The sequence below is a fragment of the Lepisosteus oculatus genome, chromosome 10 (assembly GCF_040954835.1).
Source record: "Lepisosteus oculatus isolate fLepOcu1 chromosome 10, fLepOcu1.hap2, whole genome shotgun sequence".
Lineage (NCBI taxonomy): Eukaryota > Metazoa > Chordata > Actinopteri > Semionotiformes > Lepisosteidae > Lepisosteus > Lepisosteus oculatus.
In genome coordinates, this window is record NC_090705.1 from 43,145,769 (window position 1) to 43,158,683 (window position 12,915).

At 38.7% G+C, this 12,915-nt stretch overlaps 1 protein-coding gene across 2 annotated transcripts in view; it reads right to left on the reverse strand.

The window, feature by feature from the left end:
- Positions 1 to 12,915, reverse strand: part of grb10b (growth factor receptor-bound protein 10b) — a 90,228-nt gene that overhangs the window by 52,747 nt on the left and 24,566 nt on the right. For both annotated transcript variants that reach the window (XM_015356982.2, XM_006635520.3), the window contains exon 2: positions 7,437 to 7,551. In XM_015356982.2, the coding sequence (XP_015212468.1) occupies positions 7,437 to 7,487 (51 nt within the window). In that variant the 5' untranslated portion in view covers positions 7,488 to 7,551. The remainder of the gene's footprint in view (positions 1 to 7,436; positions 7,552 to 12,915) is intronic.

Here is a 12,915-nt window from a genome sequence, read left to right on the forward strand (position 1 = left end):
TGCCTTATAACCAATACGTGCGTTTGAGCTAATACAGTGGTTTGAGAGACGTTATTGTCCACAAAGCATGAAAAACAGGAATGAAAAGGCCCACGCAAAGCATTGCATCTTTGAAATGTTGTTTCAGATCATTTGTAGATGCGTCATTTTCAAAGTCATGATGCACCATAATGTGCATCTATATGCATATTTGCGATTTACATTCTCATATAAACTAAACCAGAGAGCACATTTACAGACAAATTAGATTGGTGGGAATGAGAAGTTCCAGGAATACCATCTGCTCATCTCTTTCTATTATTTTATCAAATATAGATGTATAGCAGACAAAAATAGAAATGATTCACATTACCAGAAAAGAATTACATAGCACTTTGTCTAGGAAAAATGCCCATCAAAGTGATGGTTCATATTGTAGTTATAACCTTGACAGATAAAAGGTACTGTATGTTATCAACTTGTATTGAAGCACTTTATAGCAACAATCTACAAATATAAATTAATTTATTAATTTTGATATCCATCTAAATATGTAAAAAATTAGCAAATAAAATGTATTTTTCTTATGGATGGCTTTGGTGCCACCAGCACATGATGGAGAATCCCAGTCCTCCAGAAAAGGAACCAACACAATCCAATCCACTCCAGCAGAGCTCAAGTGTATTGCTCATGAATTTCCAGACAAATTAAAAGTTCCCCCATTTTAGCTCCGAGATGACTTTGTTTATGGCCCTCTTTGTGCTTGAATACTGTTTTTCTGCAATCTTCCTTTCCACCTCTTTCTAAAGCACTTCTGCCCCAAGCTACTAGTTAATTATGCTTAACCCTATTCTTTAACACTTTATATAGTGCTTCCTTTCTCCTTATATTCTTAATTTATTGAATCATTTAAGTCACTGTCTACTGATCTACTTACATGTGGGCTTCAATCAGAATTTTCTTATCCCGGCACCGTTCATCTTTGAATTTAGAACACGAGTGGGGAGCTCTCCCTACCCTGGGGAGCTGGAGTGTCTAAAAGCTTCCTAGGTATTGTTAAAGCAACTGCAGTTATAGAGGTGAGAGAAGCTGTTCAATGGGTTCAGTTAAGTCAGTAACCAGCTAATTCAGCTCGTTCTCAGAATGGGAATGTGCAGACACCAGACCTTCGAGACCAGAACTTGACACAGGAAATCTCGCTTACACATACTCATGAAAAGAATCATCACATCAATTAAAGTCAATACATATTGCTTCTGACACAGAATGTATATTGCAGAGAAAAACAAACGTTATTTTAATCATCACAAACATTTTCACAATTTCTTCTGTTCCAAACGTAAGTGAAACTCTGGGACCGATTTCCACTAATGCCTCAAAGCTGTCATTCAATTACTACTCCCTGAGCACTGAGGAAAATCACCTAATTGCATAAATCAGGATGACTTCCCCAACAATGAAAAAGAAAGCTCTGTTGTATATTAACCTGACCATCATCTCTGGCCCCAACTACAACTGTAATTTAATCCAAACCAAAGTCGCCATAAGACGATAACTTCTTGTGCAAACCGAAAATGTAAGTAACAGTTTTTCATGAGGACTCCTTAATTATACTGAGCTTATGCTCATCATATTTTAAAATTCCACAAAACAAAAAGCGAAACATTGCTATTTAAGAAAATTAAATTAACTACCTTGGCCAAACCATTCCCACAGCTAATGCAATGAATTATCTAAAAGTCAAACAGTGCACAGCATACTGCATAGTTTTACATAATATTATACTGCCCCTATAGAAAATTAATAAATGTAAAACTGATTAAAGAGCAAATATGCACTATGAAGTATCAGATTCCCCCACTTAATCACTTATTTTTTTTAATCAACAGACTATTTGAATCAACGGCTTTGAGGAGAAATATGCCGTGCATTCATCAAAAATGAATGCCTCAAAGAAATCTGCACACATTGTTCTGATTTCGTCCCCTACACTCACTTCATTATTAAAAATATGGGATGAACATTATAAGGGCTGTGCTTACCTGTTTTAAGGTTTAAAAAGCTGAAAGGAAGAACACAATGCACAATAAGAAAGAAATTGGCAACACTTTTATACCCAAAATTTCTTCCCTGCTGTTGTACATTTAAAATCAGACAGGCACTGTCCTTTTATACACAACACATTTGACTCAGCACTCGAAATGCTTCTAATTTAAAGCACTTATTCCAAACTTGTCACATGGCTGCAAAAGAATCAAACCACATTTTCAATTTCTCATTTCTCAGAAATCCTAGAACACAGACCTGAACTTCCAGGAACAGGAACCACATGCTGCCAGAACTCACCACTTGATTCACTCCGAAAACATCTATAAAACCGAACACTAAAATTTACAACCTTGGGAATACTGATCTGTTTCATAGCACATGAAGTAATGGTTATCACAGCGCAGAATCAACACAAGTGTTTCTAATGATAAACCCACATTTCTACAAGTGTTGCATTAATGAACAGTATATAAGTAGTCCAAAATGCAACGAACAGGAAATGTAATAAGCACTTTAGCTCTATTAAATAGTGAAATGCTGTATTTACAATGTTTAAAACTACGGCAATCTAGACTAAAAATACAATAGAATGGGAAGAAAATTAGCAAGAATTCTGTTAATCACCCCCCTGAATTCCCAGTTCTTGTGTTTGGCTGAGTGAGCAGAACCGGAACCAGGAAAGAAACCCTGGGGGAACACGACAGAGTATCCCATCGATCCCACCCTTCATGTCAGTGCACCCTGGGAGGAAGCCGGAGCACCCAGAGAAAACCCACATGAACACAGGAAGGGGGGGCATGACAAGACCATGCTTATTCGCTTGACAACAGCTCACTGATATAGGGACTACAGCTAGCCACTTATTGAAGGATCAATAAGTATGAACAACACAGGGTCAAATTGAGAAACACAGGAAACTGAAATAGGGCCATGCAGTAATGCACTCGTATTAAAGAAACTTCGTTCCTTAGCTGGAGGTCATGTGACCAACAGTGGTCCATGATTAAAATGCCTGTTACTGGCCCCCCTATTCATTAAAATATTTAAATATTATTGCCCAGCATCATTTATATTTTGATAATCTAATAATACTCAGTCTGTGGCTTAAGAAAAGCTGGAAGAACCAGATCCCACTGTTGCTCATCTAAGAAGCAGCAAACAATCCGATTCTCCTGAACAGGGTAAGGAGACTGATCTGAGAGAGCAAATCCAGCATGTAAAAAAAATGCTGACCTTTCAACTTGCAGCAATGCTCAATATCTTTAATGTTTAGATGCTAAAAATTGAGGAAATAGCTTCTAAACCGTACTTTTTCAAGGTAAGAAAATGGACACAAAGATCTGTATAGTTACACAAACCTCGACAACTTTAGGCACAAAGTAATTGAGCCAGAAGAGAGCTCAAAACTAAAATTAGAAGACCTTCCTAATCTCCATAACCACAAACGTCTAACAGGCAGCTTGCTTTTATCTTTTCCAATGTTGCAATGACAACCTGATTCACAACCTATTAGATACGTCATTAACATAGGGGTCACTTGTTCTGCCAATTTGCAAATGGTTTCTTGTTTTGACTTGCAAGATTTCCCTACAGACATGGAGATTTCTTTCCAGTTGCTATTACATGCAATAAAATGCAGTGGAGAATGGTAATGCTACACAACCAGTCTGTATGTTGTGAATGAATAGCCTTGGGAAGATGATCCACAGGGGTTGCCAGTCTGAGGCAGCACAGGCGCACCGACTGGGACACTAGAAGAATTGACTGAGTGTTTCGCTATTCCATGACCGTTTATTCATGCACTGCATGAAAGCCCGGGGCTGTGGATTTTAAAACAAAGCATCTTTATTCTTAGATCTCTCTCTCTCTCATCTCATCACATACTTGAGAACAAGCTACAACTGGAAAGATGGAACATAAATGAGTAATTCAGGCATCAATCACTCGCTTGGTCAACGGTGTTAAGGTTTCAGTTTTACTGCAGTGTAATTCATTTACATACTGCAATATAAATTTCTGACAAGTCCATAAATCTAGGGAACTCAAGTTTTTATAAAAGGCAGCACGTCCAGCAGCCCAGTGAAGACGGTCAGGAGCTGGTGAGCTTCCCTTGGTGTGCCATGGCAACGGTCCATGGCACACACTCCAAGGCTACTCTGGACACAGGCCCAGAGTCCCCATAACATTTGCTAAAGTTATATAACTCAACAAAGGGGGTGGTTTTTATTGAAATTCCAAAAAAGAAAAACTTCAGAATCTTTAATTCCTGGTTTAGGATTCACAAGAACTTGGTGGGTTTCTACTGCAGGAAATGGAAGCAAGACCTCTCGCCAAATCGACCACACTGCTCCCTGGGACAGGCAGGACGACCAGTCCTAACCCACAGGGCATTCCTCGGCACAGCGAGACACTGAGGTCTGAAGCATGACAGGAGTGATTGATATTTCTCTTTTTGCACGATTACATGTGGAAACAAACTTGGAAAAAAAAAATGAATCCTTTAGTTTAGTCCAGCATTTTCCCAATCCTAGTCCTGCAGCACCACTCTTCTGGTTTTCATTTCTACATTTCAACTTCAGCTCTCAAAATAAATGTATTGAGCCTGAATCAACCGACTGATTTTAAAGCATTTTCTGCACTAAGTTTCAACCCGTTTTAAAAGTTGCTGTCCGATAGCTTTCACAGCAACTCGCAGTTTACCAATTAATGTACATATACAGACAGGAACGGCATGCTCACATGCGCTCATAAGGATTCTGGTGCTGAATGCACTCAATTGGTTGAATTAAACCAAGCCATGGGAAGTCTGAACCCCAGCATCTGGCACCTTGATCTACCACAAGCAACAGTGGTAGAGGTTACCGAGTTAAATTAAGACAAGAGCACCACGTAGACAGGCTTGAGATTGGGGGACTGCAGAACCAGGAATACAATGTATTTTATTGGTGTAGGCTTTGGCTTAAGAGCTTATAGGTCAGGCCACAACCTACACTCATGAGGTATACAACTCACTTGACATTCAAATAAAATAAAAAAATAAAATTCATGTCACTTACAGTTCCATTGATGCTGAATTTTAAAATGTTTTGATCAACAATCTACAGCCCAAGAAGGAAATAAGTGTACACTGGGTGTGCATCCTTTCTAAACCTTCTATGAATTGTGTATTGCCTGATTAAATTTTTCCATAGATACATTTTGACTGCAAATGTCTTTATAACCAGTTTTGTGGCATTGTGTACGACCTGAAGAAGGTAATTTTACGACATAAATATACAACAGTACAGTAAGTTAAATTCTCATATAGTTCTCCACTTCTCCAAAACTTCAGCCTTTTAAAAAGTACTGCAAATCTTTAAGATATTTCTTCATGATATAAAATGGTAACAATCTATAAATTTACACACATTCAGAGTCACAAATCTTGAATACCATGTCAAATCAGAAGCAGTCTTACCCATAAGTTACTAGACATTATAGACATGAAGGAAACAATTCTATCAAATCTGCACTGCCTTATCTATAATCTTTCAAGCATGTTTTTGGTGCACCAAGAAGTATGCGTATAAGATGCAAAAGTTGACTAAAGTGTCAGAAACAAAACAGAAAAGTCCAATTAAAAGCCTTGCAAGACTCAGTGCACACAGACATAAACCTCAGTGCTCTAACTGGCAGTGCTGTCTCAGCTGGCGCATTCATAACAAAAAGCCTCTATTAGTGAAATGTTTAGACTGCACAAGATGTAATTTCAAAAACCGTGAACAACTCTTATATGTAAATTCCACAGAAATCAGATTTCTTGTTCGTAAACTATAATCAAGTATGCTGAATTTACAGTCATCTGACATTTTGAACTCTAAACTGAAAATGTTTTCATAGAGCTTTTCAAACCATCTCTCCACAGACTTACAATTACAACCCAATTTTGCAAAAAAAATTGAGCATACAGAAATAAAAGTTACATTTTAACAAGGCATCATTCAATTTCCATCTAAGTTACAATTAAATGTGCATAGTTTACAAAAGCTAAAACTCTTAACCAGGATGACCAATATCAAAGCTCTCAGACTATATTCCACAAAACAGAAGTGTAAAATGTAAAAGGTGAGGTAGTTTGTGTCATGCTGCCTTAATTATGAGAAGAAAGAAAAACTCCAAAGCTTTATAAACTCACATGGTACACACTCAAATGAGCAATAGCCAATTTTCCAGCTACATTCCAGGCTCTGACACAGAAGCAACTGACAAGTAAGATAGGAAAAACTGCTATAAAAAAGATTAAAAAACTGTTGCATTCCATTTCATCACTGAAAGCCACTATAAATAAATATTATATAGGACTACCATCTACTATATGGTTACTATATCCCACACCGTTTGGGATAACCAACAGTCGTTCTAAAGCTCCCAAGTGGTTCAGAAAGTAAAGGCATTGCTTAAGACCTCAGGCCAAGCCCTGCAAAGTCCATTCATCACAAGCCTGATTTACAGCTATTTCTTTGGCCAAAGGTGTTCGGTAACCCCCAAGCAGAGGTGCACAAATAGTGGGGTGCTGCCAGGGCTGAGTGGCCCCTGGTTAGTCAGGGGACCTTTGACTTCCCACACAGCACCAAACCCCAGTTCACTAGAGGACAGAGGCTGGACCTGGAAATGTGCTGCCAGGCTCCCAGCGTAAGAGACAGAGGCTCTCTGCAGAAAACCGGAGCCCATAGCAGAGAGGTGTACCGATCAGCAACTATCTCCTGCAAAGCTAGGGGAACATTAAACTTTAATGGAGAAGCATTTCTAACATCAGCATTTTTGTTATCTATTAATCTCTAAAGAGCATAGCAGTTGATCCACTCTTGATCTAAAATTTGGATTGTTGACCATGTGGTTAACAATAGTTACTCTTCATAATGTAATAATAATATATATAATGATGTTTCTTTATTAGCCCTATACAATTTCTTGCATTAGGAATTCGTCTTTTCACATACCCCAGCTTTTCTCCATGGAGACACAGACGCATAGAAAGGAAGAGAAGCTTGGGGTCAGAGCGCAGGGTCTGCCATTGTACGGCGCCCCTGGAGCAGCTGGGGTTAAGGGCCTTGCTCGGGGACCCGACAGAGTAGGATTCCTCTGCCGGCCGCAGGATTTGAACCGGCAACCTTCCAGTCACAGGTGCAGATCCTGAGCCACAGAGCCACCGCTCCGCCCTAAGTGTAATTGTCAGTGTAATTCAGTGTAATTGTTCAATGCATTAAAATACTAAAAGTCTACACATTAAGGACAAAAGCTTTTTAAACATGTTGGAAGATTTAGTTAGGATAGTGGCAATAGAGTTCCTTTAAGAAAATCGCTGCAAAAAAGATTGTTTTACACATTTTAAAAATCAGCCAAACTACTGACGAAGAGGTGGGAATTACCTGATAATTTGGATGGTGCAGGAAATAGTCCGGGCAGCCAGCCAAAGCCATGTTATCTTCCTGTTGATCCTGTTGTCTGGTTATCACATCCACTTCTGAGAGAGGTAACAAGAAGCTGCAAAGAAAAGAACTCATTTAATAAGCATTGCGATTCCTTGTGTAACTGCCACGTTTCAGTACCACAGCTGTTTCATGAGCAAGTCAGAAATTAAAATAAGACCACCATTCATTCACAACAGCATTCTGCAAGCAGTTTTATATCTATGCGACCTCCTTAAGAAAAATTACAAAAAGCTTAGCTGTAAAGCTGGAATAAAATGTAACTGAATATTCTAAAATAATGATGCATTGGCCAGTTAAGTTCAAGACCAATTATGAAATGTTCTTTTCATCTGAAGAATTAGTGTAATGCGCATTTTTAACTAGACAATTTATCTCAATATCTGTGTGAGGGGCAGGGAACACTCATCACATCATACTAAGTACTTGGATACAACACAAAATGTATATTATATGGCTGGAGAAAAAAAAAAGGATTTTGTTTTGCATTAAATATTTCAGGAATAATCCTGAAATGAAAGTACCTAATAACCCAGTCTTCCAGCACCTATTAGAATAAGCACAACAATATCCCACTGCTGCCAATTCTTTTTTGTAAAAAGTGCCCCCTGTTTCGAGTCTTAAATGCACTTCCCTGTAGCAAGGACTTTAAGATCTTGAATACTTGAATTAGGTACTCTGTCCAGTACTAAAAAGGTTTGGCTCTCTTAGCCTGGTCAGTGTAGGAAATTCCTTTAAGCTCAGCTGAACTCTGGACTGATTTCAAGGCAACACCTTGTGACATGAAGACCAGAACCGTAAACAATGAATGAGATCATATTAGCGCGCTCTACAGTTTCGACACAGCATTCCCAGATTTAAACTGTGTTGGGTGATTTTATTGCCTCCCACATCCTAAGACACATAGAACTTGCATTAACCGCTTCAAGCTCAGTATATCCCCATCTCATACGCATTTCTGCATGTCGTGTCACACTTAACATGCCGCATTACACTTCCAGAGGTTCCGCCCTCTTGAATTCAATCTACACCTTTTGAACACAGACTGTAACAAACATGGGAATACTCTGCATTGCATGCCGTTGAACTACAGTTGTACTCTACCCTTCTCTTCATATCTTCTACACTACAAGTCCTGGCCTCCCCACCCAACACACACTTGAGGTAACAGACCCACATCTCCATTGTGTCTACTTGTGGCAGCCCCTGTGCTGCAGTAGCTCACTAAACAGAAGATAAGGGAGAAAAGGGAGGACATTTACTGTGACTACAGAAAAACTCATTATGAAGAACTCAGGCTCCCAAGGTTCACCTCTTTCCTTTTCAAATAGTCCTTTTAAAGACTCTTCCTTTAGCAGTGTCCCTTCCTGCAATCCTGTATTGTCTTTCCCTGGTACATGGACTGGCAGCAGTGGGACCACCACCTGCAGGAACCACAGATCTCCCATAACAGCAGGACAACCCCCTGCCTCTCACTAGAGCACATCTGACTTAACGGTGGCGTAACAGTTACCCAGGCAACTGGCAGCTCTGAACGATCTGCGGCTGGGATTAAATAAAAATCCAAACCCAATTAACCATGCACATCACAAACAGAACTTGAACATTTCCATTGTTAAGAAGCACTGCTGCACATCTCCCTTAAAAATACATTTACTTACAATTTTTACATTAAAGATACAAGTGTTAAACTCGATATCACAATAACTTTGATATAATGTACAATTTTCCCTTTTAGGTGTGAGGCAATGCTACAAAATCATTAAAGCAATCTCACTCTTCCCCTCAAATAAATGCAAAAATGCACAGTAGTTTCCTTTTGAAAGCTAGAGGCCTCTTTATACTTATCTGGGCCATTTGCAAAACCTCTCAGGCTTTTCCAAGCTCTGTCGTTTTTATAGATTCTTATTCTAGTCAAGATTACATAACTAAGAAAGATCTACAAGTTTCACGGCAACAATCTTTCCTGTTCACTCCCCGACGCTGGAGCAACAAAAGAGAAGGCAGCCATGGAGATGATGTCACTGCCATCAATTATGTGACCATCTTCAGTGACACACTGGAGACAGCACTCCTTTTGTTAGCAGGTATTGCCTGTTAATTTATCAAAAAATACAGTAGCGCTTCATTTTCATTCAGCCCACACATTTCCCCCTGAGCAAGCCAAGCCTGCTTTATTGAATGAACCCAAATGGGTTTTCTTACAATAAAGTTAAGAACAGTCAGTCATGGGGTGACTTATTACCTCAAAGGTGACACTGCTAGGTTGGTCTTACTTTCACACCAAAGTAACAGAGGGGTAACCAATAAAGAAATCCAGCATCAAACTCGCATGCTTCCACACGTGCTAAACAGAATATAAAAAAACATTGCACATCAAGCAGTAACAGTGCTAATACTGAAGAGAAAATACTATGAATTGTCGAAAATAAAACCTGAAAAACACTTATGCAAAGTTTCTTGCGCATGCCATTTTAAACATTCTTATCCTATAATATTTTGAGGCTAAAAGAGAAGGGTTTTTAAAATTATGTTAGTGCCTTAATCCGGCATGTCAAATGATAATGTAGGGGCATTCTGACTCTTGTCTTCTTTCCAAACCACGCAAAGGCACCACACCTAAAAAGATACTATTTACATAAAAGTAGATAAAAACAGGAAAAAAACTACCAAACATAAGCAGTTTTCAAAAAAGTGGTATAACATTTTACAATTAACCCCCTCTACCAAATTCCTAGCTGCAATTAAAAACAAAATGTTTCTTTATCAAAATAAACTGAAGGAAAACTGGCAACAAAGCCACCAATGAAGTTTTAACAGTCTCATTCTGGGACCTGCCTTTACTAGTTTTAAAACTTTGAGATTTTGTCATTCAAATGCGGCACAGAGTGTGTCTGTTCAATTCTGCAATTTCCCTCACGGGATCAATAAAGTATCTATCTAGGCTGGAAAATAATGGTAACATCAAGATTGTAGCCAAAACAAGAAGCCTCTCTCAGTGATTAACAGACTGAAAAGGTTTTCTGGTAACAAGCTCTGCATGAGATACAGACCAGTGCTTTCAAAGTGGGTGATCTGGAGTCCTATAAATAATCCTTTGTTTACATAGAGCCCTGTTGCATTTTATGCCATAATACTGTACTAAATACAGTGTGATCTTAACAGCATCACATATTCTTGCACAATTGTAGAGAACTTTCTTCTTAGAAATCAAGTTAAAATACCTCACTTGCAAATAAAGTTCCATAATGCCTTTCGGTGTCTCTTTTCTAATTCTTGATTTAGTTGTTTCAAACATTAAGACTAAGTGAAAATTGTTCAAATCTTGCACTTGACCAGAACATCAAAACAATGTTACAAAGGAAACGGATAATTTATTCTGTCTTCACAAGAGGCCTGCTGGTAATAAAAAGGATTCATAGTTTTAAAAAAGATTAAATATATAACCCTGTCAAAAGAATTCAGGTAATAACGCTGACTCAGGTGTCCTCTACTCAATATGGCCAACACAAACTTGGACACAACGAAGTGAAAAGAGTTAAAGTCATGGGAGAGTAGGATACAATTACACCAAGCATCTGTCAGATCATTTTTGCATTATTGGTCACCATGTTTTAAAAAAAGATGTGGTTGCCAGGACAGAACTTCAAAGAAGAGTAACTAAATTAATTCCTAGTCTGAAAGGCATGGGATAGCCAGTCAGGCTAACGGAATTTAAACCCCTGCACTCTCACACCAAAGAGATTACACACGCATGTTGGACAAACATGCAAAATCCCAAAATTAATACTCGTGGATCGACGATGACAAGGGCCCAAGGACACGGATGGGGAGCCTCAATGAGAGGCAGTAGAGTGTAGCTCAGGAGTGAGAACAGGTGTCAGTTTTTCCTCACAAAGGGATGGAGATTATATGTAGTCAGCGGCCCCGACCGTGTTGAAACTGAGTCCATAACATTATGTTGGCTATCAAGTATTACCAGCACATCCTTACCAAGAAACCAAACATTAGCACCTAAAGTGTCACCAACGTTCCAGGATTTAAAAGCACATAGAGCACTACAGCAAAAGGGTCTACTTCTGTGAGGTTGATCGCTCATTTAAAAAAAAAAAACCTGTGAAAGATGCAGCTTTCCAAGGATCCAGAAAAAGACTGTGAAAGAAAACATTCTGTCAAGGTCACCAAGTCTTGAAATTATCAATATTTCGATTTAAATAAAACGCACACATACGGATACCGCAGCTCATCACCATGTGCTTGTTTTCTCCAAGCAATATCAACTTATACTGGCAAGTGACACTCCTGCATCCTCCCCAGTGAATTAAAACGGGGGGTATCCCTCCACAATATCATCATCATCATCATCATCATCCAGATGTGGCTGCACACCGGCGGTACTGCAGACGAGTCAGTCCCCTCCAAAGCACGTTGAGTGGAGTGCCCAGAGAGCGCTATACAAGTGTAAACATAGTTATTATTAATATACATCAATGTCCTCTGCAGTACAGGCTGTCCAAGACCCCAGTGATGTTGGCAAAACACACACAACATCTCATATGCTGACTGGCATCACTTTATATAGCACCGCCCTGTGAATTGTTTTCTTGGAACACTCCTTATACAAAGTCTGCAAGCACCTGATAAATATAACATTTGGCACATTTGCAAACCTATAAAACCACAGTGGCCAAACATGGAAAAAAAAAAGAGAAACATGCCATCAAGGATTTGCCTAATCTTAGAAACACATTCGTTTTGAATTGATCAGCAGCAAAGAATGGCTTTTAACCACTGCAAACTAAAATACACTGCAAAAAGAAAAATTCTAAAACAGTACCAGCTGAAGCACTTCTCCACTGTTCTGTAGGTGCTTGATTCAAATGAAAGTCAAACAAGTTTACACAAGAACGGAGTTCCCTGTAAAATAGGGCATGAAAGTCAAACAATAAGCAATTTAGATTTAGTGAGGTATTGCAGGAAACAATACAGATTATTGGGAATGTAAAAAAAAAAGTGGGGTTTGGTTTTTATCCATCTACCTGACTAATATTCTTTGGAGGTTTTAGGAGGAAAGAAAGGAAGCATTAACTTAATGTTCATGAAGTCTGGATATTCAGCTTCTTACCTCAAATCTGAAAAAACAAACAAAATGAACCAGAAGTCAGAGGATAAATGATAGATAGAAAAATAATTACACCACAGTACATATGCAAAATGAATATACGCTTTAAAACTATTATTGGTCATATCTCAGTGAACACCTAATTTGTTTCTAGGAAATATTAAGTACATTTTTTAATGAAATCCAAAACAATCCAGTCTGCCGTGTTGATTGTTAAATCTACAAATACTGAAAGGGGACATTGACCTCTCACTTGTGACGAAGGCCAAAAATCCTCCAATTCTTTTAGATACTAGG